Source organism: Pygoscelis adeliae, unplaced genomic scaffold (genome assembly GCF_000699105.1).
Source record: "Pygoscelis adeliae isolate BGI_AS28 unplaced genomic scaffold, ASM69910v1 Scaffold75, whole genome shotgun sequence".
Taxonomy (NCBI): Eukaryota; Metazoa; Chordata; class Aves; order Sphenisciformes; family Spheniscidae; genus Pygoscelis; species Pygoscelis adeliae.
Genome location: NW_008824772.1, coordinates 4,356,862 through 4,384,826, shown reverse-complemented (window position 1 = coordinate 4,384,826; position 27,965 = coordinate 4,356,862). Strand labels below are relative to the sequence as shown.

Below are 27,965 nucleotides of genomic sequence, written 5' to 3'. Positions count from 1 at the left end.
ACAATGTTGTGAGATGCTCAGATGTAACATAAACGGTGTTGGGGAAAGCACCGAGATAATGAATGTCATGTTATGAATTTCAGTTTGTGTTATTGATCCATGACAATTTGCGACACATCACCTATAAAAGGTGCAAAAAGAAGCTCAGAAGACAAATAGTTTTGACAGGAGACTGTGGGACACTTGGATTTTCAGCACCTTAAAGAGTAATAACAGGGAAACATTTAAAGCCTGATAAAAGAGGAAAATAATTTGAAATGGATATAATTGCTGGTGATTGTAGTGTTAAATCTTTGAATGTAAGTTGAAGGCTCAAACACAGAAAAGTTTGAGGAAGCCCAGCTTGACTCAAAATAGCCAAAAGCATTTCTGGAATGAATGTTTTATTGAATTATTGAAGGTCCTTTAGGATATTAATGCTGTGGTAGATGAGATGACATATTACAGAGTTAAATTTTTAGAAATAATTTGAAGAAATTTCACACCAGGATTTCCTGTTTAAGGTACAGAGTCAGAGATTGAGAGGAGAAAAGGCACAGATCCACCCTGCAGGCAGAAAATAAGGGTGGTTTTTGTTTTTGTTTAAGAATATTCTGGAAGCTTCTTTTAAAGCTAAGGCAAGTACAACTGCCTTTTGTTTATGTGAATTGCATGAAAGAGACAGTTTCACGTTTGTAGTTTAGAAGTTAAGTTTGAAGTTGAGAAATTAACACAGTCAAAACAAGGACATTAATTATCTAAGAATATGAGATAGTACAGTTTAAGGCAGACAACTATAAAATTATCTTGTTTCTAAATGAATTGAGTGGCATTATACTCAGTAGGAAAGATAACTGGCACTTAGAAGTCATAACTAAGTCAGTTATCTTTTATAAAGTAAGCCTTTTAGCTCTATCTGCAGACTTGGTGAAAGAAAGAGGGATATTGGCAAACACTACTCAACAAATGCAGTACAGCATAAATTAAAAGGGCATGAAATTACACACAGCAGCATTTGTTTATCGGAAGAACACATTCTTCTGGGTACCTTGTAAAGGGCACTGAAAATTGCCACATGGTAAGAGCAGTTCGGTACAGCCACACAACTGCTCATCAGTGCCATTTACAAACAAACAGAGGAAGATGATGATCACAGGAGCCTTTCCAGTAGCCTTAATTATACTGCGGTTGAAGTTCAAGGATCTAAGAGTGGTTTTCTTTGTTAAAGGTATTTTCTGCAATTTCCTGTTGTGTATCATCCCTCAAAGCTGCTTCCTGACATCTACAACTAATGTATGTCTCGGCTTCACATAGGCAAGAAAAGAACCCCTCCTTTTCCACCTTTTCAGAAACTGTCTAATTATGTATTTCAGCACAGCAGCAATCTTTTTCCTAACTCATTGGTAATTGTCGCCCAGACTAGCTAAACACCAGTGACCTCTGCTTCACAGTTTGTCTCGTCTGTATAACGTGAATGCTTAGAAACAAGAAGCCATCTGAAAATACCATCTAAACATTAGGAAGTAAAGCTGAGAGTTAGCCTTCGTGAACGTGACCCAAATTACACTTATTCACAAGTTTTAAAAGTTAATAAGTGAAGGTCAGTGAAAAATAATGAAAAAGAATAGCAACTCCAACAGAAATATGGTACCTGTCGTGTCTCTGTGGGCTGTTTGAGCAGTGAGATGTGAATATTAAACGGACAAAAGGGCAAAGAAAATCAGCTATGCAGACAGCCTCATTGTAAAAAAGTGAATAGTGCTTCAGTTAGGAATTAGACCGAGGGACGACCATGCTGCATCGTCTCTAACCTTAGAAGCAGCTCTGCCTAATGGGATTCGACGTTTGTGGAACGGAGGTTCCTGAGCACAGAGTGCTTTGGGGATCCTGTGTGTGAGTGTTCATGATATAATCTGGCTCGTTATGAGTCTGGAATCTTTCAACTGGTAATTCAGCTCTTCACTGGATAGGGTGGTGAGTGTAGCAACAGCAGTTCAGATCTACAACACAAGTGTTTTACACATCTGTCTTTAAAACATAGACGAGTCCAGAGTTCCTTTAGTGCTCAAAATATGCCTCTTGGACATGATGGTGGTGAAAGGGGCAGCAGTAAAGTCACACTTGCAGTTTTTATCAGCAGGCTTTCTACATCAGACAACAAAGTCAAAGCTTTTTTTTTCCCATTAGAAAACACAGTCTATTCATTTGCAGGTCAATTTATGTAGCTGAAATGCTGAAAACACTGGCATGGAAATACCTGAAATGCCAAACAGATATTTTCCCTTAATGAAAGAAAACCAGGGAATGTGCCATGCTCCAAAAATGCTGAACTCCTGAAGAAATCTTTAGTCTGTTGGACTTTCTGCAATTAGAAAAGGTGAATTTGGGTGATGAAATTTATTTTGTTCATGTAGTAAACTATTTTCTGCTGGCAGAAAGCCTGGCCTCGGTCAGGCTGTGAAAGCAGCTCCTTATTCTCGCTGGCAAAGGGCCTGGCCTTCAAAATGATTCTGTAACTGCCATGCAAATACCACACACTATTTCTTTCTTGCTGCTTCCAGTTCCTACTGGAAGAGCTATAGACCCCTGAAATACTAACTGAATGGGGACCTGCAGCGTCACTTCCGTGGGGGATTAATGTCTGAATGAAGTGAGGGACTGTGAAAGGTACAGCTGCAGCTCTGCAGCAACCGGCTTCCAACTTGCCTCCTCGCAGCACTATTTCCTTTAGCGGCATTACTGATCGTAAGCGAGGAGGGGAGGCAAAGAGCAGTAGATGGTGCCTGCCCCTCTCCCATCCCCGGCAGCAGCCACCTCCACCTGCTAAAACACCCTTGGGAGGACGGTTGTTTTAAAGCGTGAATCGTGGGTCCTGCTTTCCCCAGGTAGTCAGGGAGCCGTGTGCTCACGGCGTGACTGTAACGCTGGGCTGTGGCAAATACTGTGGTTAGCTTTGAATTCATGCCTATCTCATAAAGTCAAGCAAATATTTACGAATGTTGGTGCACAGTGACTGGAGTGGTATTGCTCTTTGTTAGACATGCAAGAAAAGATCATTTAATACAAGCAATGTCTCCTGTGTGTTTTGTCTTATTTTTCCCCCATGAAATTACTGTTCACAAATTTGACCTACTGTAGTTTCTTCAGTTAGTCCTAATGTTGTGCCCGCCACCTCTGCCTTTATTTAATTTCTTTGTCATGTACGTTACCCTGTGGTACGGCTCTTGCACAGCGAAACAGAACTTTTCTCTTAGTGCACAGATGAAATGGAGCTGAAAATTACAGCAGATAAAGATCCAGCTCTCTGAACTGTAATGTTAAGAACTCTTCGTCCAAAGTAGACACCTAATTGAGGATAATGCTGACTGTATACATTACTTTATTACTTTGTCAAGCTTACATCATTAAGCATGTATTTAATTTCATTATACTGCAGTAAACAATTTGTTGTTGTGGTAAGATATGCTGGTTTGTAGTGTCTGTAGGCCAAGTTGCGTTATACTTTAAATGCAGATAGTGCTGTCTTTAGATTTTGAGTTATGGAGCGACAGTGTAATTATCCTATTACCTTGCTAAAACATCTAATTATTTGTCAATGATGCAAAAACCTGAGAACTTAAATGTGGGAAACTGCACTACGAATGTAGCTATTATTTTTTTTCATTGACACTTCAACAATATCAATTTGCTAGGCTGTTGTGAGGAAAGGATCCCATATAAAATCATGGCAATAGGGGACTGCGGATCACTAAAATGATATCTAACAAAAGAGTGATTTCTGATTTTAATAAGTCTACTATATATGCAAAGTATGTGTTTAGCTTTATAATTAATTTAAATATATATGATTAAGTTTTACTGCATAACAAATTATGTACTACTATTACTCTAGCCTTTGCAAAGCCCTTTTTTGCAAGTTTAAAGGGAGACACACAGATAGAAAAAAGGTAAAGGAAAAAGCTAGTTCTTCCTACTTCTTAAAAAAATGTCATTGAACTGTGAGCCCAGCTTAAGTCAGAATTCTGTCTCCAGTGTTCCCTGATCTCCTCAAGAAAAGAAGTTCCTGAATTCTGTTAAAAATTGCTGGTTTCTCAGCAAACAGCATGAGGAGTTTTTCCTGGGAGAAGGGTTTTAATAATTAAAATTAGTCAATACTGAAGCGCAGGAGATTATTTGATCTTGTTCAGAAACTGACAGTTTCCAGAAAAGGGGGGGGGGAATGCAATCTCTCTAATAAATCACTTTGTGCAGAACTGGGAGTCAAGTAGAAAAAATTCACTGCAGAAGAAAAGAGGGCAACTCACTAGGGAAACAGGTTTGCTCAAAATAATTGTGTGTTTGAACATCAAGGTTGAGATTTTTAGGACATTTCCAGAAAAAAAAATAATCTGTAAGACTCTCAGGATGAGATGTAAAAATGTGTTTGTTAGTACTTCAGGGCATTACATCTCTCAAACACATTATATAAAGTTGCTGTTGGCTCTTGTGCTGCAGTCCAAATTTCAATTTGTCTACTTTTTCTCCTGTAATTTCAACTAAACTCAGCTGTTTTATCAAGTCAGTCTATATTTCTGCGCAGAACTGAGGATGCCCACCTTCATTTCATAGACTTAAATTTTGTTCCAGTAGCCCCTGTCAACTTTGGTTACTGCCAGCAGATGAAAAGATGAAATCAAACACATGCTAGTGGATGAGTGTGCCCAGCACAGACTGGATTCCTTTTGAGCCATGCTCTTTTTCAGACTTTCCTATAATGACACCTGTGCCACCTAAATCCATGACGTATTCCTTGCCCATATTCAAACCCACATATTCCCCTGCTCTTATGAACACCAAACCTCTCCCCTGCCCTCTTCTGTCCTGTTTCTTCCTGTCACTTAAAATCTGTCATTCTTCTAATGTTAGCACTGCTATCCAGCTGTGCCATTCCTCACAGTGCATTTCCTAGAGAACCAAAATGGTCCTTAAATATACCCGTTTCCTTTCGCAGTGGTGTTCAGAGGTTAGTGAATATATGTCTGAAACCAGACTGCTGCTTTTTCAAGGGGCCATCACAGTGCGAAAGGGCAGCACTGCTGCTCTGCTGTCTACGTCGTTCTGAGGATGTCGCAGGTTGCTTTTGCAAGTGTTTCTGAAAGCACAGAAAAGTAACTTCAGATGCTCTGGCAGGTTACAGTATCACACCTTTTCTTTGTACTGCTAAACTGTCTTTGCATTCTGTTTTTTAGCTTTGATCCTGCATAATTAGAGTCACTAAATTTCATAAATGCAAAAGATCCCAAATGTCGCATTGACTTAACTGTGTTTCAAAAATATTATTCTATAGCTTTTTATCAAAGGCAGGAGGGCAACATTAAGGTACAACCTAAATGTATAGAGTGATGCTGCAATTCAGCAGAATTGATGTTGTGGCTGAGAAAAAAAAACCCTTCTGAATTATTTTGACTTGTTTGATTCATTCTGTCTGATGTCTCTCTGTGGCAGATCAGGTGAGAAAGTGGAGAGGGAGGCAAAAAAACTGTATGGGCAAGCAACCTAATGGATGCACAACCAGCGTTTTCATTCCCATTTCCCAACTTCAGAGCACTAAGTTTTTACGTTCTGTAACTTTTTAGCAAAGTTTATTCTGCGTTATCTGAAGCACTACAAAGTACATATGCTGTTTGTATAAAAAAAAACGACACAAGGACTGCCTTTAACATAGAACATAGCTGGGAGAACAGACACAGGCTAAATCTGCTCATACTCTGAGTAGTGATGTGAAAGTACTGTATTTGTACTTCTGATTAATGATTTGATGTCCTCCTTATCTTTGCTAGAATTTCTAAGTTTTTAGCAAGGAACAATAGAACAGACTTATTTTTTAGCATCTTTCACGCTCCTGCTGCACTTTGCAAATGAAGTATTCAATACCCAGTTGTAGAGGAACATCTTGGAGTTGGGGCCTGGCATCTGACAACCATCACAAATCCTCCTGATACAAAGGGGAGTTTCATGGGTGGAACAGGGACAAGTTACTACGCAGGTCTAGAAGATCAGCAGTGGCTTGCTCACAGCTCTGTGCAGTTTTATTCATTCACCAAACTTACACTGTTCTCGGCTAACTAAAGTCTGGTGAATAAACAATTTCATAAGGGATAAAGATAGATCTACTTGGACAATGTAATTCCTACTACTTAAAAAGATCCAGATAAAATACTATGGTCCCTTTGGCTGAGGTTCAATTACAGATCACTGTTGCAGAGTAGATGAGACAACGTTCTGTCAGTGATGCTATTGAATTGCTTGATTGCCAATGACTTCTGCAGTATCTGCTTGTATTTTCCAGGAACTCTGTTTCAGCAAAGTACCTTTGACCATACAGGTCCATCTGTACTACAAAAACAAGGTCTAATCTCAGTACAGACAAAACTTTAGAGCAAACAGAAGTAAGAATGAGGATGCTGCTGCCATGACAAACTCATCTACAGTCATGAGCCAAACAGATCAAAGACAGGGGCACCAGCAGCTGGGGTTCTGTCAGCTCCTCAGACACTCGTTTCCTTCTGGCTCCTCCACTATTAACAACACATGGGGAGAAGGGTAAAACTACTAGGAGCAATAAAAGCAAAAAAGATGTCAGCAATTCCACAGCACGGTCTACCTAAAGCAGGAGCTGCTCACATTGCTTCGGAATAGGAGGAGGAGGAGGAAAATTTTCCATGAATCAAAATGCTGATGACAGCTTCTTAAGTAACAAAGGAAAATATTTTCACCTAGCCAAATATTAATAGTGGATCATTCATTCAAAACAGCTCAGCATTCAATTGCTGCTGGTTTTAAAACACGCACGCACGCTCTCTCTCTCTCTCTCTCTCACTCTCTCTCTCACTTTGTAGCTCTCACTGAGCTGACCGCTCTAGAAAAGTTGGCTCAAAAAGTTCAAAGCTGATGCATTGCAGCAGGTCGCAGACTTCAGTTTACAAAGGCTATGCTGTTCTTTCTCAAGTTATTGGCAATAGCTTTACTGTCTGCAGCTGGAGGTGTTCACACAGCCATACGTGGCTTTTTTTATTTTTACGCATAGTGCCACTGCTGTAAATTAGATTTCCATTATGAATTAAAATTACAAGGGAAGCCTATCGTTGTTTTGCTGTTGTTACCATAGTGCAGTTTGTTTTGTAGAAACTGGTAAGGCTCCACTTGCCACACAGATGAATGGTGTAAATAATGTATACGAATGAAATGTGTGCATGTTAAGGATAAATTGCTTTATTTGCTTCATTAACAGCAATTTGATAAACAGTTATTCAATTACAGATCTACTGATTAGAATCAATCAACATCTCAAAGTTTGAAGACTGTCAAAATAATTAAATGGTTCAAAAGATCTGAGACTATACATCCAAAGAAAAATTACTATATATTTAGAGATGTTTTTTAAGACCTTTACCATATCAGCATTCCATGAACTTTGAGAATACATCTTGTAAATTATTTTCACTGCTTCATTGCCTTTTAATATTGTCAATGCTTACAGCCCTACTGCAATTCAGAAGAAAGTATTTTGAGATTTACTTAGCTTGGCATATTTATTATACTACAGTCTTCTCTATTTGGCATTGTTTTTATCTGCCTCTTTTCCTACATTTACATTACGAGTTTGGAACTTTAAAAAGTAGCTGGTATGAGACACGTTCAGGTATAGATCATAGAAGATTTTCTGGGTGGCAGAATATTGTGCATACATGATGGGAAATTCATGGTTGCCCTTTAATATAGTGGGGTGTTGTAGTCTGCACAGTGCAGCGTGTATTGGGGTGATTAACTTTTGCTATAGAAATAACAATGACAAGACCTACCTATTTAAGATATCCATCTGCCACTATGAATGAATTTTGAGAAACCAGGTGACCAAAATTTCCGGGACTTTGGAAACACCATGAAATCTCATGTTCTGGTCTTCACTGTGCCGTGGCCTGTTGTCATGAGTGCAGTTGACTCAGTCTCTCTGTCTCAGTCTACCCATTTGTAAAATCGGCAAAATAATTACACCGCAAGGTAACTGATAGTTAATGGGGAACGTGTTAATGACCATAAAGCATTTGACAAAAAGCATTACAAGGGCTATCATTAGTGTCTGTTGTGAGCAGTTATCAGCAGTTCTGAATATCCAAGGGGACCACAATGTGACCGCTTCCAAACACTGGACATGTCTGAATTAGGTTTTTGGTTCAGGCCCAACTCTATAAACAAAACAACGAACTAAAAGGAGACAGATGGTCTCTTCTAGCTCTTCATTGCACTTTTATTTTCCTCTTCACAAACATTAAAGGACAGATTTTCAGCTGATATAAGACGATACAGCTCAGTAATTCTGTTGGTTTTCTAGAATTCTCCATTTTTTTTATTTTAAACAATGTACATCTTCAGATTTAATAAGTCATTCACTTTGAGTTATAAACTGCCACTTTCTGAGCACAAAATAAGGAATACCATCTAGCAGCACACAGGTAAAATCAATCTACTTCAAGCTGCCCAAAGATTGTTTGATGATCACAACCAAAATATTGATGAGTTTACAAGATCATTTGAAAGACAGGTGGCATCACAAAACTGATGTGTTCTTCTGTGCTAGTAAAGAAGTCTGTGGCTTTTTAAAAATTCTGTTTTCACTCTAATAACTTGGTAATTTCTACAGTATTAGCAATTTCTAGATACTTTATTATTTGGTAATACCTTATGTACATCAAATAAAAAATGAATATGAAGTTCATATATAAGATCACAGTGGAGCCAAAGCATTTAAAATTTAGATACATTTAAATATTTTAAATCCTAGGGATTGCATCCTGCTTTCCTTGTATTGTGACCCACTGTATTGTGCTCCCAACCGTAACAACTGCACTGTAAACACACATCCTACCTTCCCTACATTTGTTGGCATGTCCTTGGTTTCACTTATTTCAATGGGGCTGTTAATGTATATGAAGATTTGTGGGAATAGACCCCAAATGTGCTGCCTGAAAGCTCAGAATTCTAACAAAACATTTCCAACTTTCTTTGAAGTATTCATCTCCAGTACTGAGTATATCTAAAAAGTAGGTATGTATTTTCAAATAAGCCACAGGAAAAAGGCTTTTGGAACTTCAGAAACTGATCATCCCTGCTCCCCTCCCCCCGTCATTTTTCCTTTCATCATTTTCCTGGATTTCTAAAAGAAAATCCCATGAGAATGAAACAGATATTTATTAGAATCTGGAAGAATAAGTGTGATTTTTTTTTTTTTTTTCCCCCCAATTAACTGCCCAAGGGAATAGCTCTACCAGTTGGGAGGAAGAACAGTTCCTCTGTGTGCCTTTTGTGACTTAGGAACAGTAGATAGGGAGGCTCTAAGCTACAAATCAAACAGTGAAGATCCTCTTAACTGAATACACCCTTGGGCTGCACACAGAACAAGGCCTTACAGTAATCATAAGCAGAACTAGCTAGGATTTTTTTTTTTTGCTGAAACAGGGTTTTGCTGGAAAATGCTTACGTGTCAAAACCAAAGTACCTCGTGGAGGGAACTTGATTTCAAAGAAATTTTGCTGAAACACAAGCAGAGGCTATCAGAAATCTCCCTGACTTCCTGCCGTTTTGTCTTAGCCAAGAGCCTGAAGACCCGATGTCTTCATCACTCTAGCTTACCTTACAGTAATTTGTTGGTTTCCTATGATGTCCCTCCCCTCAGCAGGGCTGCAAGTGTGTATGAAGTTTTGTTTGTGGGTACAGGCAGATTGTCAAAGGGACAATCTGGGTACCTAGAGCACGGGAGCTTTAAGACTCCTATAGAGAACTCTGCCTTAAACCACAGCTCCTAGGGTTAGGCTGTAATTCACAGCCTTGGATGTGCATGGAAATATTCTGGTCTGATGCCTCTTTTATGGCACTAATCATACCTAAAGCAGGAGTGGTCAGGGATGGATGGTGCTGTTTAAAACCACAGCAGCAGCATTCTCCTGTGAGCTTGTCCATTAGCCACCTCACCGGAAATATCTCACTGCGACCACTGCTCTGAAGGTGAAAACGGAACAAAATGTGCCAAAATCTAGCTTAACTGGAGCAATCTCGGTGTAGTAATTTGTATTTTGGGTAAAATGGGCTCCACAGGTCAATGCCACAATACTCTTTAGAAACAATCCACAACCCCCAAAGCTGCAAAGTCATTTCACAGTAAGCAGAACTGGGACCAGAGCTCTGACTGTCTCTTTGATTATTAGTTTCTGTCTTTGATGTATAGGCATGTCCTGCTAAAGGAATGTGTGGTAAAAAGCCTTTAGGTTTCACCCATGATGGATTGTTCTGCAAATACTTTATGTATCTTTAATTATGCTTTTATTGGTAGCATATTTTTATATTTTATTGACCCTTCCCTCTTTTTTATGTGAGGAGAGCAAGTAGCGAACACTAACTTGTCTTCTCTCAAAGCACTTAACAGCAGTACAGTTAGTACTAAGAAGTCTTTTATCCTTTTCTGAATCAGAATTCCTTATTTTAGACAAGTTTGCTAATTCATCATTTACGTGTATTACCATAGGCTGGCTTTTTTTGTTCTCTCGAAAAAAGGATAAAGGTTTGTTTCTTGCTTCTTCTGGAGAACCTTAGCAGAACTACAGTTTGAAAGCCATGCTCCTCTACTGCTTTATGTAATGATTTTTAGTGCAGTGACACGTACTGCATTGATAGCGTGGTGGATTGGAGCAGGAGGAAGCAACTTCTCTCCACACAACCTCACCAGGGTATTTCAAACTTATATGGTACGAAGCAGAAAAGCAGCAGGTAATGGGAATTGGGTGGCTGAGCTCCTGTAGCCGCGGATGCCGTAAGATTAAGTCCTGTATAAGCATGAAAAATGATGGGCCTCTCAGGACCATACCTACATGCTTCGCTTTGGACAAAGAATTCAAAGTATCAGGCTGGGTTGGAGATAACTGTATAGGATTGATAGCTCAGTCCTTGATCACTTTGTGCTTAGATTGTCAGAGGAAACGGGAAAGAAATTGCTAAAGGTGAGAAGAGCAAAAATTCACATAACAAAATATGCCAAATGTATACTGTTCACATTGAATATGCCTTGAAAAATAAAAAATATATGATTTTTATTTATAGGAATTATGCATTTGAGAGAATGTGACAGCTGTTTCTGACCAGTCCTATACTGATGGTTAAGCAGATTAAGATGGTGTTACCGACACTGTTATTAGCAGAATTTCCAAGGACTAGATGGCAGTAGCGTGTTCATATTTTGATAAGAAATAGTAAATAAAATTCGAGATGATGGGAAGAGATGGACAGTAATGGACTTGCCCTTTCTAGCTAAAATCCAGAACTCTTTTTGCCTTTGATAGGCCTTTCAGAGTAATAACTTGTGTATGATGCTTTTCTAATGCGCCTATGGCAAATCGTCGGTTAGAAAATGTTTTCATGGCAGTTAGATTAAAAAACCCAACCGAACTACTGAAAAGTAACTGAATAGAATGAATTAATTTTTACTGAGTTTTAATCCAGCAAATCTTGGCAGGTGTGTGCAGTAATGTCCAGTTAGTTTATACAGAGATAAGAGTACAGACAGATAAAGGTGAGATATTAAAAGGTAAATGGGAAGAAAATGGACTTCGAAGAAATGTGATTTAACCTTGTAAATTCTAATTCTCTACAATGTTAGACGTAGAATGTAAAGATACTGTTTTTATTTTAAAACCATGCTGAAGGTAGGAATGCCTGAGAAACTGATCTAATTGTAATAATTTTATTGTTTGTAAAATATCCTAATCCATTATCTATCACAATTTTGTCTAAAGAAAACAAGATCTAGAAGTATTTCCTTCTCAGTCTTCTTTGAAAGTGCCAATTACCTAGCTGGTTAAAATAAAACACCTCAAATTTAAAATATTTTGACTTTCTGGGAGGCAGTGTATGCCTGTGTGCTTTTAATTAAGGGAAGGTCTACAGTGATGGTGGAAGGTCAAGTCAGCATGCTAAATGAAAACTGTAACTCTGCAACCTCACAGCATTCCCTGAAAATGTAATAAAAAGGCAGCTAGAATTGATGTGATTTAGTTGCTTTTTTACTAGGACACTAAAATGCCTCATAAGAAACTATTAAACATAAGGTAAGGGACAAAGACCTAGTAAAGGAGTAGCTGAAGCTACAGAAATAAACTGAAGGTTAGAGAGCTAATGGTGAGGGTTCACAGCTGCCACTGTGTATTAGAAAACAGTAATTATTATCAGGGAGGAGGGAGACTTCTGGGCTGGAGCTCCTCCCGGGCTAATTCAGTCCTAGGAGGATGTGGTCCCCCCACTATTCAGGTCCCAAGTCACAGCGACCAGAGCATCCACGTAGGATGTGGAAGACCTTTCATGCCATCTTGCCTGCCTCCTTTGCCCGATTTGAACATGGGTATGAGCCAGGAACTGCTTGCCTCCTACAAGAGGGCCTTACCAACAAGTTCAGACTGTTTGAAATCAAGGTCACATTCGCTGTCTGAAGCTCTTCCATTTGTATAGAGTAACATAAAAATTACTGAAGAAGACAGTTTCTGAAGTGAATCCCCACTCTCTGTGCTATAAGGGCCATGCTTGATCTCAGAACTAGTGGTTTTTTACTTCACTTAAGCATCAAACAAGTTGTTGCAATCAAGACATGTGGCTGCATGAGTGCTCAGCACCAAACATGCAAGTGCCTGAGGAACGTCACTGTGTTTGATGGTGATGGATCAGTATCTTGAAAGTGTTGTGTCTCATCTGTTATTAACTCTGGATTCTTCTGTTTATGATCTGATTGCCAGCATTCATCCCCCAGTGCACTGGCAGTACCAGTTAAGAGAGACTGGGCTAAAAGGGTATTATGTTTTTTACAGTTGGACGTCCATGGTTAGTATATAAATAACAAATCGCAGAGTTTTACCTCAGACAAAAGTCTATTGCCTTCATGAGAGTTTTGTCCAGGGTAATGCTTACAGTAATTGCTCACTGGTTTGTTTTTTTTTTATTGTTTTGATAAATTGCAAAGATAATAAAAATTCACATATGCTTGCTTTTTAGTTTCTTTTGTGGCTGTCCATAATAGCTGCAAGAGCTTTTGTATAAGAAGTTAGTCTGATTCCTCCTTTCTCTGGAATGTTACATTAAATATGTTTGGGGAAAAATTTACAAGAAGTGTAGTTGAAAAATCATTACCAAGTAACACAAAACCCATTTCAAAATGGGTGTAGTTTTTTGGCTGCAGAGGTAAATTACTCCTTAATTAAAGAAGAAGCATGTCGTAGCAAGTAAAGTCACCCCAAGCAAATGATAATAATTTGGAATGAGGCAAAATGAATACTTCGTAAGTGACACTGGAGGTTTAGAGTGCTGAATGTTTTAATGTCCCAGTGGTTTAAAAGAGCAAATCGTACAGCTGCTACTCTAAGCAGAAAAACTCCACCTTATTGCTTTATGATGCTGGATTTTAAAATTGAGGCACCAAAGGGATTTAGATTATAGTCTGTGACAGACTGTGCTCTCAGTACATTGACACTCTCTTCCACTTCTCCCTTCCCCCCAAAAAGAGAACAGTTGGTAACTGAAAAGTAAACATGTGCAAAAATATATTTATTACTAAAGGGATCTGTTTCACTCAGTATCTAAGAAATTCAATATTTATTATTCCATGCAGCAGATATTTTGCTGTGTCACATGCTACATTAATATAAGCTGACGTTGTCATAGAGCTTGCAATTTGTTTGGACAGCTCCTACAATTCTGCTAATAGATGGATGGTCCATAAGATTCAGAAAAGTAGTTTCCAAAGAAGGAAAGTTTTTGGGCAAGGAACACCCACATGTGTGTAGATAATGAAAAAGAAGGTGGGGGGGGGGGAACCCAACTCTAAAAATCTGCCTGTACAGTTTCTTAAATTTCAGTATATAGCAGGCCGTATCTATGGAGCTTGTATCACAAAATCTCCAGAAGACAATATACAGAAGCAAAAAATACTGGGCCCCAGAAATGGAGCTCCTTGTATCAAGCGCCTAGAATTTCCTATGCAGAATCCAGGAAGAATAACATGCTTTGGTAAAACATTGAGAAATCTAGGGAATGTGGATGCTTTCAGACTTAGGTGATAAGCAAACATTTGCAGAAACATTTCTGATTCTTGCTATAGCTGACTTGAGAGTAGAAGTCCTATTGCACGTCAGTGGAAATAATGAAGAGAACTTCAATGCCGTGTAACAGCTGGTACCCTAACTTCAACAGCCTTTCATTCATTGCTTTAAGAATAACTCCCTTAAACATTATATACAAATTTTTCAAATACTTAAATATTTGACAATGCTTTCTAGAAATCAATTAATAATCTACAGAAATCAGGTGATCTCTGTATCATTTGTTGTCTGAAATGTTAACATATTCAACTATTCCAGAAAGACTTAATGCAATTTGATTCAGGCAATTTTACCAGGTCTAAATAATCAAAATGACATATAAAATACTCCTGAAAAGGTCCTTCATTTATTTGACGTGACAGTGAACTGTAATTTTTCACCTGCAATGACTACACCAATACCTCAGTAATCTGATAAAATGAAAAAGTGCAAGCCTAAAACAAAGATCAGAATCCTGCTCAGGTACCTGAAATTTAGTCTCAAATTTTGTAAGTGGTTAAACACTTGTTCTGAAGCATCATTCAAACTCCAGATGGTATCTAATGATTGTTTGGGATTATAAAATTAAATGACTGTTCCTTTCAATTATATGTTATTGTTAGTCTTTCTGCTAAAAGAAGTAAATACGTAATTCTCCCCCCTATCTTCTCCGTAGTTTGTATTCCACAAAGAGCCTGTATCTAGGTCCAATCCTGATTCCCTGTTGGTGCAATAACTAAACTTCTGCAGTTTATACACCAAGAGAAACATCCTATTACAATTTGCTTCAAATAAAACCATTAAACTTTTCCAGTTTTATCCCTGCTATCATAAAATGCACACTTAGACCTATAGTATGAACTGTATATTCTTCCCCTTGCAAAAAAATAAGTCAAAGACCTCATTTGTATTTCCACTGCTAATCTAGTTTTAGAAAGGTGAAAAAAACCATCAATGGTATTTATGATATGAGAAGCTGATTATACATGAAGTAAAATTCTTTATTGCTGATATCAAGTTTGGACATTATATAACTTGATTCGTGTAATTAAGGTTTTTCCCGAAGGGAATGATAAAACAGGCTATTTCTAGAATCTAATTTTGCTTTAAAAATGGCAGTATCACTCCAACAGCACTAAATGTAAGACTGTGACCGCAAGAGTATACTGGCACTGCCTAGCAATGCAGCCATTCATACAAAAATGAGTTTTACTCGCTGTGTATTTTTTCTATTTATATACTTATGATCAATGATTTATAGTTGCTACACCTCCACTTGATTTTAGAACTTCTCCTGGCTATTGAGTTTTGGCATTTGTTATTTAACAAGCATATATTACCCGTGACTTGAAGATGACTGTCTAGCCAAAAAAATACAGGAAGGAACATAAGTTACAAGTCAACTATTCCACTTCAAAAGTGTTAAAGATGAAACTGCTTTTGAAGGTCACTAAGGATCAAGATGCATTTCTAGCACATAGCCGGTGTAGGAAGTTTACTGCATTTTGATGTAAAATATACCACAAAAATTTCAGTTCCATATTCCTGGAAAGTCATCTTTCTCGTGGTTTCCAACAGAGTAGTTCAAAAGGAGAAGCTTCCTCGATAAGAAAGGCCGAGTCCGTTTTAAATATTGCCCATTTGCTGCTTACAAAATATCTGGATGTCAACACATTATTCTGACTGGTACTTTAAAATTGTTATTACTGCCAGGTAGCCATGGATGTTGAGACGGTTCAGTTACTGCCTGGCTTTCCACCCATTTTCAGCTTTCGGTTTCAAGGAATCACTCCCTGTCATCTCCTCTCCCCACATTCTGTCCATAATTCATGTAAGTGTTTATAACGCTGAAAATGTCCCACAAAAAAACCCTACAAAAATCTAATGGAACATGAAATCAAGTAAACGGAATTGGGTACAGCAAATAGGTTGCACTTTTATCTGCAGACCTGTTTCTTATCCATCAACAAAGTGACGGTTAAATGTGTGTAACTCAGATGCTTTGAATTTTTTAAGAAATGTAAGTACACAAGGGTCAGAACAAAATAATATGAGAAATCTGGGAAATAAAACCTAGCATTCCGATTTTTAGTATTAGATTTTGGGAAATTATTTGCAGTATCTCATGAAACCTGCAGATATTTTATATCTTGTAGCTTGTCCCTTTGTGTATTCCTAGGTAACCACTGGGGGATAAGTTTACTCATTCAATTGCTACGTGCCCCAAACTTTTCTATCCTTCACTTCCATTGAAACTCCTCAGGTTCAGGCAGAAGGCTGGCACTGAGCTGGCTTGTGGGACTGCAGGAGCGTGGCTGCATTGCAAGCAACCTGGACTCCCCAGAGCTGAGAGGCATTGTGGCCCCTCTTCCCACGAGAGCAGATAGCAGCTACGTAGGATGTATGTGTAGAAGGCTTGTTTAGGCATTGCAGTTTTACAGGGACCATAAGGGACGTTCAGGTTTTCTGCTTTGCCCAGGAGTCTCAGAGCATTTTGATCTGCTGCTTTAGCTTCTGCTCGCTCTCGGCTACAGTCCTGGCAGTGAGGCCACAGTCCGACAGTTTAACAGGCTATGTAATCTAAATTACATGTCTGTACAAAGAGGCTATGGTTAATTATTCTGTATTACTTCATGCAGTGGTTCTGGAACAATATGACACATATCTGACAGAAAAATACACAGTAAATTAAAGCATTAACTTTTATCTTCCTATTCCGTTTATACTGTTCTATGGTCACCTACTATTTTATTGCTGGTTCAGGTACAGTAAGTGCATTAGCCTCAGCACCTTAATGACTCTTTAGTCAACAAAACTTTTGCTTAGCATCTTGATTTATCATCTCATTTTTCTTTGGGAAGTATTTTGGGAGCATTTAAAAATGTTTTTGGTAAGTTTCACTTTATAAAATAACATAGGTTTCCAGTATGCCTCCCTGCAAGCTTTGCTATCTAGATTATCTCGGCAGTGTTCTTCCTTGGACCATACTTTCAATTTTTTTTCCCTATGGACCATGCTTTTAAATCCAAAGGGCTCTGCTGTCCAGAGGGAGAGGCAGCCATTTCATCTCCACGTAGTTTTAGAGGGGAGACAGACCAGGCAGCCTGCTACTAAAACACATCTCTGTTAAAGAGCCCAATTTCCTTATAAAGTCAATAGAGGGTGGAAAGGAATTTCCATGGGATGATTCAGAGCTCTTAAATTAGCAGACTACAGTCAGGTGTGAATATCCCTCAATTTGTGCTAATATGTTGTTCAATCCCATTTTTTTTTATATTAACCAGCAATAAAAAAACATTTAACTTAAAATATAAAATTGATTTTGGTTTAGAAAAACACAATAAGCATGTGTTGATGAATAAGTGTCTTTTGGACTTTAACTCTGCTTTTTATGGATAGGAATATTTTATAAAATTTCGGGTGAAACCACCCGTAATCTTTAGGGTGGACAGAGGTGCATTCTTGCAACTAACACACATGTTCATCTCCCACTTATTTTGAATTACTCATGTGAATAGTCTCCTTATACTGTAATGATGACAATGCCACCACCTCTTCCTGATTTATATTCTATTCCTATAGCAATTTAATTCATTATCCTACTGCCTTTCTCCTCTGAAGCTGAACATTAATCTGAAGGTTATAGAGATTTTACTAAACCACCCTTCCATTAGACATGTGTTCCCTCATCTGGTACCCTCCTCAGAGGCTTATTTTTCAACATTAATAAGCACTGGAGTACAGTAAACTTATCTTCTGGCTGAAATACTTAAAAATGACCTGCATCATTTCCAATAAAGTTTCCAAAATGTAATACAGATGGCCTGTGGCAACTGACAGATCTGAATTTCAAACTTCCTTCTGCAAGCCGTTGGCAGGAGTGCCAGCGTTACGAGGTGCAGTAGGGGCTGGCTTACAGCTAGCTCTGCTTCGGCGTTGTAACCACCTGTAGGAATGCAGTTCTGAAGAAGCAGGACATTCCCGTCCTCTCTGCTCAGGGACATCGCTGGCTGATTTAATGCTCCTTTCCTGAGGAAGAGGAAGGACTATGTGCTAGCACAATTTGATGAAGAGCCATGCTAGACTCACAAATCCTCACATCAGTGAGGCTTCCAATAGAGAACAAAACAGAAAAACAGACTTGGGAGAGGAATCTAAAAATTTGGGTAAGCGTAGGGAACTGTGTGGAGAAAACCGGGGCTTTTGTGCAGAACTGACCCAGCGGGTAGAAAAGGAGGCAGAGTCCTGAGCCAAATGTCACGTGGGAGGCACAACTGGACGTTCACCTTCTAGGTGATGAAATTTTTGGGAAGAAGATAGGGGCCTTATCAAATAAAAGGAGATGTAAATGGCTTGTAACAAGCTATACAATATAGAGTTGCCCTGTACTTGCTGTTTCTTCTGACGTACTAATTGGCCATGACTTGTTCTGTTTTGCCAACGTAACTAAAGTCATAGTACATATACAGTACTTTATTCCAGTAAAGGTTTTTTGGTTAGGTTTTTTTTGCTGTTTTTTTGTTTGGGGTTTTTTTTTTGGTATAAACAATACCAGCATCGGGATTTTTGGGGAGGCTATTTGGAACCACACAGGCAAGTCAAAGGTGTACAGAAGGTCTCAGTGACAGAGCCACTGTTTCTGATTTAACAATTCAGAGTACTCCAACTCTGCAGCAGGCTGGATTAAATTATTCCAGCTGGCCGGATGCTTCTCATAGGCTGTCTATCTGACAGTCCTGCTTCTAAAAATATCAGAAGTTGGATTTGCAACACTGATCTCTCTGATAAGTAATCCTTTACTATCACTAGAAGTTCCCCACTCACATAGAATATGCCTGCAGTTAAAGAAATTGCAGTAGTAGGAGAAGGCTGGTATTTCGGTATTTCCAGCCTCCCCCTTTGATTCCCATTTTCTTGTATTTTATTCAGTTTTCCTAGTAGCTTTTAGCAACAGGAAAAGTAAATCTCAGTTCCAAACTGTGTGTATAGCTTGCAATATGTATTCATTTATCTAGACAGTATTCTGGCTTTCATTTTGCTTCTTATGCAGCAGATGAAATCATTGTGTGTTTATAATCTCTGTCAATGGGTTTTCAAAGGGTGACTTGGTGGGCAGAGAAGAAGAAATCTATTTTTTCCATGTGTTGTGGACTATGGTCTCTTGTTTGAAAAAGTCTCCAGCTATTGAGTTTGTGAAAAGTGCATAACATCAAATAATTAAGCTCCTTGACTTTCTGCCTTTACATTGATAAGGCTACTACAGTGCGCAGCCATAAAGTGGTTGGAGGTCTCCTGAAGCACATTTTTCTGCTTAGGAAGAAAAATTGGTGTGGGTTTTTATGACACTGCCACATAGTAAAGTTAAAGGGTCCTATTTTCACCATGAACCTTTTGGAGTTTGTTACCTTTTTATTTTAACAAGGTAGACAGTGCCTGAGCTAACAGCACTCTGGTAAGTTCTGCTGTATTTTGTACTGCTGCTGTCTGAAACGAAGATGGTCTTTCTCATTAAACGATACGGACTCTGAAGCATTAAAAACTGTTTTGCATAGAGACATTAGGCAGCAGACACAAATGACTGAAGTCCTGGTTGGGGACTTTGCTTGAGCCAAGATTTTCTTTTAGTCGTTATAATACAGTAGGATGCTTATGCAAAGAGTAGGGAACGAAACATGCTCAAGTATGTATCAGAGGGACAAGTAAATGCTCAATTTATTTATTTAAGCATTCCAAAGCCTGTCCTTCTCTCTACCTTAAGCAGCGCCAAACATATTGATGATAATCTGATACACAGTTTTAAAGCCTGTACACTCAAACTATCTAAGCATCAGTTCAGTTATTCTGCCTACTGAAGTGATAATTAGGGGCTAAAAGGTAACCAGATTATTGTAGAGATCTCTCTCTTGATAGCCTTTAACACCTAGTTAAACGTTAAAGCCTGAAAATTACAAGCCTCTCGGTATCATTCAGACCACAGTATATTTTGAAGTAATTTGCTATTTCTAGATTGTTTTTCATGCCATGGTACCACTCCAGTGCTCTCTAGCTTGCTCGAAGTGCCTGCCCACTTGCAGAACATCTTCACTAGGCAAGAAAAGTCCCTAAGAACAAACTTCTTTCTTAGTATGGATCTTAGGTGGGATTTCCAGATGTGTGAAGAACATTGCAGCTCCTTCAAGATATACTGGGGCTGTTTAAAAGCTTCTGCCTTGTCTGCACTTGGATTTAATTTAGGTCTGAGCCAATCTAATAATTTGCCAGTGCTGTAAGGGAGAGGTACTGCTCTCTCCCCTGACCTCTCCCCAGGTTCCCCTTCTCTCTCTGCAATGTGCTGACTTTAACGTGCCTTGGAGACCTCAGTGAAAATGAGGGGACAGATATGGACAGGAGTGGTGGGAAGGAGGAGTAGGAGTGAGCTCATTGCGATCTACTGGAATGGATCACACTTCTTGGGTAACTTCATCCTTGGGAATTGTTTCCACAGCAAAATAGGGGCTTCAGTAAAACCCATAGTGGGTTTGTCCAACCCAAATAAGAACAGCAGTAACAAGGCAGTGTCATGGGAGTTAGTGTGCAATTAGCAGTCAAACAGTGCAATCCTCCAATGATTTTTCTGTGGTTGCCTACACCTGCTAAAGCCTAAGCCAGCAAATATTCATTGCTATTCTTACCTGCACTAGCTAACTTAAACTAATGCACTTATGCAGTTATTTTTCTTTACCCCATCTCCTCTGACAGCATTATCCAATGCAGAAGTGATAGTAATTAGCAGCAACAGTCTTGAAAGCATACGTTACATCATCAAGACATGTATTCTGTCATTAAGTCAGCTAGCTTGTCTACCGTTTTCTTACTGTGGTTGCTGGGAGCTGTAGACATTACACCTTCCAGTACTGAGAGCTTATCGAAAACTGCTTATTTATACAGACAGCACTTGTATGGGTGGATGTATATTCTAAGAACACCGTCAGCTGCCGTCCTTCATTGAAAATTTGCACCCATGCTATTCAGCATGATGGATTTGAATCCGTGCTTGTACTTTGGAAACAGTATGTGTTCTATAAATAGGACTTAACTGTGGAGATGCAGGTTCAAATTAGTGATTAATACTTGACCTTATTAGAACTTTCCTGTCTAGCTGCCCACAATGGCTATCAGAAACTTTGAAAAACACATCCTCAAAGGACAGAATTCATCTTGCCGTCTGAAATGGAGGTGTCTAGTCTAAGCTACTTGGCCTGTTGTTTGTCTCTGCTCTGTTGTCAAGGGAGATGCATCTCCACAGAGCGATTTGTCTTGTCCTAAGGGATGCGTCTCTGGCTATCAGGAATGATCATCCTCTGAAGATGCTAATCTCTTTCTATTCACTCCAGGAGGAATTCAGATAACTAGATGAATCCTGCATATACTGTGGATCCAGCTGTGCATGACTGACTGACTGACAGTGGTTTCCACTTAGCTAGGTTTTCTACTTTCATTAAGAAAAACTTGAGGTCTCTGTTAGCAAATAATACCAAGTGTTAACAGTACTTCAAAACCCCTACTTCCAAAACCAGAAGAGCCCAGTTAAGTATTGCAAAATAATGCTCTAAGTTTTTACCTTTTGTTATAGTCTATGACTGATGAATTTATAACTTAAAAACTCTCTTAAAAATATCTGAAATTATGCTGATACATCGTATCAAGTGCAATGGTATCTTTCAACCAGATTTCTGCTGTCTTGTTCAGTCAACCTGCTTTTGTTTGAATATTGCTCTTCTGTAAATCTGATTAGCAAAGCAAAGACCTCATTTACTTAACTTTCAGCTCTTAAAGGAGTAATACATTATATGTTCACTTATCACAGAATTTAACGAAGGCAACCAGAAGTCAGTTGTGTAAGACATGAATAATTTCATGAAAAAGCTGCCACTGGCTATACTATACATCTATGTAGCTTATAAAACAAAGCAAATGATTACCATCCATTATAATACCATCATTTGACAACTCTGCAATTAATTTCCTACTCTTAAATAACTGCTGTTGCAGAGTGCCAAAGAAAATGCCATGCATTAACTGACTCATCACCAGAGTCTGTGATAGATAGTACAGATGGTAGTCTGATTATTCATCTCCAAGAAAATAAGTGCTTTATTGTGAAAAACTATTCATTTTTGTATTCTGAAAGAATGGTAAAAGGATACCTTGAGTAGCTTTAAAAATAATCCCTACAGTAATATACAGTTATTCTGAAGCGTTATTTTATTTGTTAAGATTTGTGGAGTAGAGTTGCGTGCCAGATAGTTCACAGACACGGCACAAGCTGATGAAGGATGGGGTACTACAAAACCCATGCATTTCTTCTATGTAAAAATGCTCCTACAGAAGAAGAACGGAAAGATTCTGCGTTGCCTACCAGAAAGTCTGCAAACTTTACTATGCATCTTGAAAAAGTACTCCATATACAAGACTAAAATATTTATCCAGCAAGAGTAATGGGCTATCCTGCAATAGCTACCAGGATCATTAAATTACGGTCTTTTATGGGACATTTAGAGACACAGTTTTAAAAAACAAAGCAATTGCCAATTCTGCCAGGGTTTACTTGTGGAGTTAACTTTGTCTTGAGCAGACCAACAGACTTCTGTGAACCCTCTCTAAAATCAAGTATCACCTTATTTTTACATGAATCAAAGGCAGAATGATGCTTAATGTAAAGTGTTACACACCAGTGAGTAGCAAAAGTAGCACTTTTGTAAGAACTTGAAGCACTTTCAGTGTTACTTTGTGGTTAACCTTGTATTTGCGTTTACTAGGGATATAAAGGACCCATCAAAAGATACTTGATTACTTTGTAAGTAGCACATACGAGAATATAGGGTGTCTATGCATACAATAAATACAACAGTTTCATTTTTAGATATGAGCCACACAATTTGCAGTGCATGGGCAAAAAAAAAAGTAATTCCCTGATTTTCAGAATGGATAAAGGGTAAACAATTTTTATGAGTACAAATTAGTTTGCAAATACCTTCAGGCAGAAAAGGAAAGTGAGTAATTCATACTGGTTCATTTGTAACTCCAGATATGTTGACATACCTCCCCAGAGAAAGCCTGTCCATTGAGTAGGTGCTCTGATCCCTGGCTGTCTTCACTTCCAAAGTGTAACCGGATTTCCTCTAAGCGGTGACTATATGTCATCGGTCCTCCAGAGATGTTGACCAAATGCTCTTTGTCTAATCGTAGAGATACATGTCTCCCTGTATTATACATCGTCCCACTGACCTAAACAAAATGGAGGGGGAAAAAAAGGCATTTTTTCAAAATAGTTTGTAAATTCTAGAAAGTAGTTTATATGTACTTCAAGATTTTGCTCTTTACACACCTTCATTTAAATGTAGCAATACATCTTATTGTTGTGAGATGAAATACACAACCTGAGGTTATATTTCAACTTCTGCTTTGAATCTTATACTGTATATTCAAATATTTTGCTAAATCCATATGTACATATTTTAGCCAGGGGCACATGGCTAACACAGTGAATAGGATTATTATACTTCTAAATAAGTAGGCTTTTAGAATATTTTTTATGCAAGGTCTGAATAATGGCTTCATTACAAAATTTCTGCACTGAAAATGGGAACATTTCAGCTGACATAAATTATTTAAGTACACTTGAACAAATCTGAAATTTAACTCATTTTTCCCTTTTAATATTTATAACAAAGTTACCCAAAAGTAAAGGTGCTGCAAAAAGCAGAGATGTAATTATTCATAAATAGGGAGCCCTACTCCTACTGGAGCTGCAGGTAAAAACTTTCACTGTCCTCCTCTGCAAGTCTCTTTGTTTTGTTATGAATATTTTATGTTTACAGTTGCCAGATATTTTAGCCATAGCAGTACAGAATTAATTACAATTCAATCATGTATCTCTAGTTCCTAGTACACCTCAAATTGCTGTAATGCTCCTCAAGATTCATCTTTATTTTTAAAAAGAGTGAATGTTGTGCTTCATTTGCAAACTGATTTACAGCTGCTGTAATGAAAAAGAAAATGATTGTGGAAATTTTTCATATGGAATATAATTCTGTCATAATTTCTACTGTCATAGGAAAAGTTCCTATAGCGAGAGGTTCCTTAATTTATGCCATTAGAAAGTGAAATATGCTAGTTTGAGTTAAAGTAGAATGGTGATTTATTTAAAAACATTCTGCATGGATACAAATGGTACACTTGGATAACATTCATTTACTTTAAGAAGAGGAAGTGTAGCAAAAATATGCTTTGTTGCACTTCAATTTAAAATTAAAGACATGACTATTATGTATGATATGTTATACTGTATCAGTACTATAGTAGTTAACATTGCTGCAGTGTCATTTTATCTGTAATACTAATTACGGAGTTTAAATGACCTGTTTTCTTGCACAGTATGTTGTAAAAAGTTAAACTGAACAGACTGCAATAGAACTAAATGGATGAGATTAAACAGATTTTGATTGTTGTGGTTTTTTAGCTTTGATACAGATGTTCTCTTTTTTGTGTTTATTCCAATTCAGAATAAACGGTAATAAATTTCTCATGAAAAGTAATAAACACAAATATTCCTATTCATTGCAAATAAAACACAATGATCTTATTTATAAATGCTCCTTAGTTTTTCTGCTTGACTTTGCATGCATAATAATTAAGTAGCAAGTTTAGTTTAATAGGTGGAAGAAGGTCAGTTTATTGAATTCTGTTTCAGTACACTGCATACGAATGACATAAAATTGCTAATCATAAGTAACAAATGTAGTTTAAAAACAAATAGGGGAAAATGGTTCAAAGCCTCTTATTCACATTTGGAAACTCACGCTTCACTGAACACTCAGTTAAATTTAGCAACTATGCAAAATATTCAGAATCCATTTTCTTACTTAAATTGGTACAAATCTCAAATTAGGTTACCATTATTTTCTCTCTGAAGGTAAAAGTGACCCAAATAACCCCTAATATGAATCAAATAACTCTGTAGAGCAGAGAGGGGAAATGATAAGAGGCAAATTAATGAACAGGAGTAACATTTGTCTTTCTCATTTCCCCCCTCATAAAAATGCAGTGCTTGTAATGGGATTGTATTCACTGTTTTAAAACAGAATTTCCCTACGTAACTGCCGATGGAGCATACCAGTAATGCCATGAAGTATCTGACATGCCTCATTTCTGACCCGCAGGGAGGGATGAACACGTGAAGGGAGATTATAAAAACCTCCTGCGTGGGCACACAGACTTGTCACCAGGAAGCACAAAATCCAAGATCTTCAATATCAGATATGCAAGGTGGTCTCAGGCTCAAGTGAAGCACTGGTTTTCTTGTTGTGAGTGTGTGCCCGAGGGACGAGTGGCCACCCATGCCAGTCCAGCTTCGGGACCAAATTGCACCTGACAGGCCCATGCCCGTTTCTTTTCTTGAGAGTGTCAACATATACCACCATTACTAGCAACTTTTAACGGGCACTTCTTTTATGGCCATTTGCTTACTACAAGAAGAATAGAAGTGTCTTATGTTTGTCATCTACTCAGATTACATCTGAATGAAAGATTGAATAATTTTTTCAAATTATTGAAAAAAATCTTTTTTTTTTTTTAATTTCTGGAGACTTTCTGACTTGCCAAGATTGTATAGTAGGCTGTGCCTGACTATGGGAAGTACCACCACAACACTATGTGAAATTCTTTATTGCGGTTCAGGATATTGTCTGTTTTATATACAAACCCAATATCTTATCACCTTTAAAATTGTACATTTCAAGTACAGACATTTACAGTTGTAGGACATAGTATCACATAAGTGCAATCACCTTCTGTTTGCAAGCTCGAAGTCCACATATGCATTATACTCGGTAGGAAAGCGTCATGCAAAAAACAATGCAAGAAAAAAAAAGTTGTCTTCCATTGTTTTCGGCAGAAAATAATGCATTTTCTTTTCACTATGCACAGTTTTAACTGCTACTGGAGAAAAAGAAGGTTCTGATCTTATTCACTATGTGAACCTACTGACAAAAGAAGGATTTTCCATGTTTTATGGCACCGAGCCTTTAAAGCGATGGTGCACTCTCATTTTAGAATATCAAACTGAGTTGGTTTTGTGGAAAGCAAAGTTGCGTGTGGTCTTGTAAAAGGCTGCAGGCACAGAAGTTAACGAGGAGGTATTTTCTGTATTTTGTACGTTCTCCTACAAGATAAAGAGTATGAAGACAGGGGCGCCTTACGGGAAAGATGTTGACTCTGCCTGGTACGGTCAACAATATCTGCTACTCCAGAAAGCGGAGTATTTATTTTTTATACCATTCTGTGGATTGGATAAAATGTTATAGGGTAGTTTAAAAGGATAATATAAAAGATCTGTTAAGATCTATATAAGTATTTCCTTAATGTGTCGGACTGATCTTTAGTGCTAAGATGGCCTTTGTGTTGCTGCTTGCTCTGTTATTAGGTAACCCTTTTGTTCTGTTTCTGTTTGACTTGAAAGTTATATAAAGATGAAAACATAGCAAACCAACTTGGGGAAAAAAAGAGCACTAAATCTTGCCCTCCTATTTTTCAAAAGGATCAATATTCACGTTTATCTTATGCACTAGAAATGAGACTATAGTAAAGAAAACATACATTAAAATGTCAGTAAAAGCCTGTCTGAGAAAACAGCGAAGTCCAACATTGTCGAAGTTAATGATCACACCACATTCTTAGCTGACCCCATTTTCCTCATACATTAAGAAACGTTTCCAAACAGGTAATTTTACCTGTGGCAAAATCCCCAAGTAGAACAGAGCATGTTGATGGGCTTCAACCTTAATTGTGGAATAGCTCAACTTTGGTAGACTTTAATTAAATTATTAACATATTCCTGATGTAGTTATTTTCTATTTAATCTCATTCATTTTAATTCTTGCTTCACAGAGCTTTGTGCACATAATTCCCCAGCAGCATTATTCTCTCTCTTTATCTTGATGCAAGAGAGCCACACAGGCACACGCTGCTAATATATTCTATACTACGTTTGTAAGTAAAATCTGAATACTCATGTGGTATCTGTGTATAACTTGCTAGTCCTGTGACCACAAAAAAGTCCCAGTTCTGCTCTTTGAAAGGTGGAACACAAGCAAAGTCAATAAAAATGCACACCTAGTAAACACAAACTCTTTGATGCATGTTTGTCTTGAAACTCTAGACACCTTTATGACCATTAGGAAAAAAACCTCCAAATAATCCTGAAACATTTTTTTCTAACGATGTTCTTTAACCCTGCATTTGTGGAAGCATTTTTGTTGTGCCCTAGTTAATTGTATATCTTGTTCACTTCGTCTTTTCTTCCGCAACTAGTCCTGAGCTAAAAATTTTTCAGAACTTCCTTTGTGGCCTACATCTTTACATTCCAGTCTGTGTTAAAATAGCCTTCAAAACCCTGAGCAGAAGTGACAGAAAAAGAAGCCTGTTTCAGGGCGAAGCCATGCTGGAAATGTAAGCAGGGAATGCAAGAGGAAAGGAGAAGGAGCTGGGATGGATTCTTTGCCTTTCAATCCCGTGCTATGTTAGCAGTTCGCTGTCACCTTTCTTCAAGGCGTAGCGCAGGCTCTCTGCTTCCTAGGGGCCTTTACAAAATAGCAAAAGAGTGCATTTTGGGTTTATTCAGGTAAGAGTGGTCTGAAGATTAGTTCCAAGAACATTTTTAAACTGGTATCAGTACCTGTCAGTGGAGCAGCATTGAATGTAAGGAAGCAAGAAAATCAACTGTGTATGGCTGCCTGCTGTGGTGCCCTTGGATCTTATCTGCAATATTAGATGTTTCTTTCTTTAGGATGAAAATAG

General features: G+C 38.1%; 1 protein-coding gene across 1 annotated transcript in view; it reads right to left on the bottom strand.

The window, feature by feature from the left end:
• The window catches only part of CA10 (carbonic anhydrase X), a 211,613-nt gene that overhangs the window by 23,984 nt on the left and 159,664 nt on the right, over window positions 1–27,965 (bottom strand). The window contains exon 4 of the mRNA XM_009323721.1: window positions 23,211–23,396. Within this exon, the coding sequence (XP_009321996.1) occupies window positions 23,211–23,396 (186 nt within the window). The remainder of the gene's footprint in view (window positions 1–23,210; window positions 23,397–27,965) is intronic.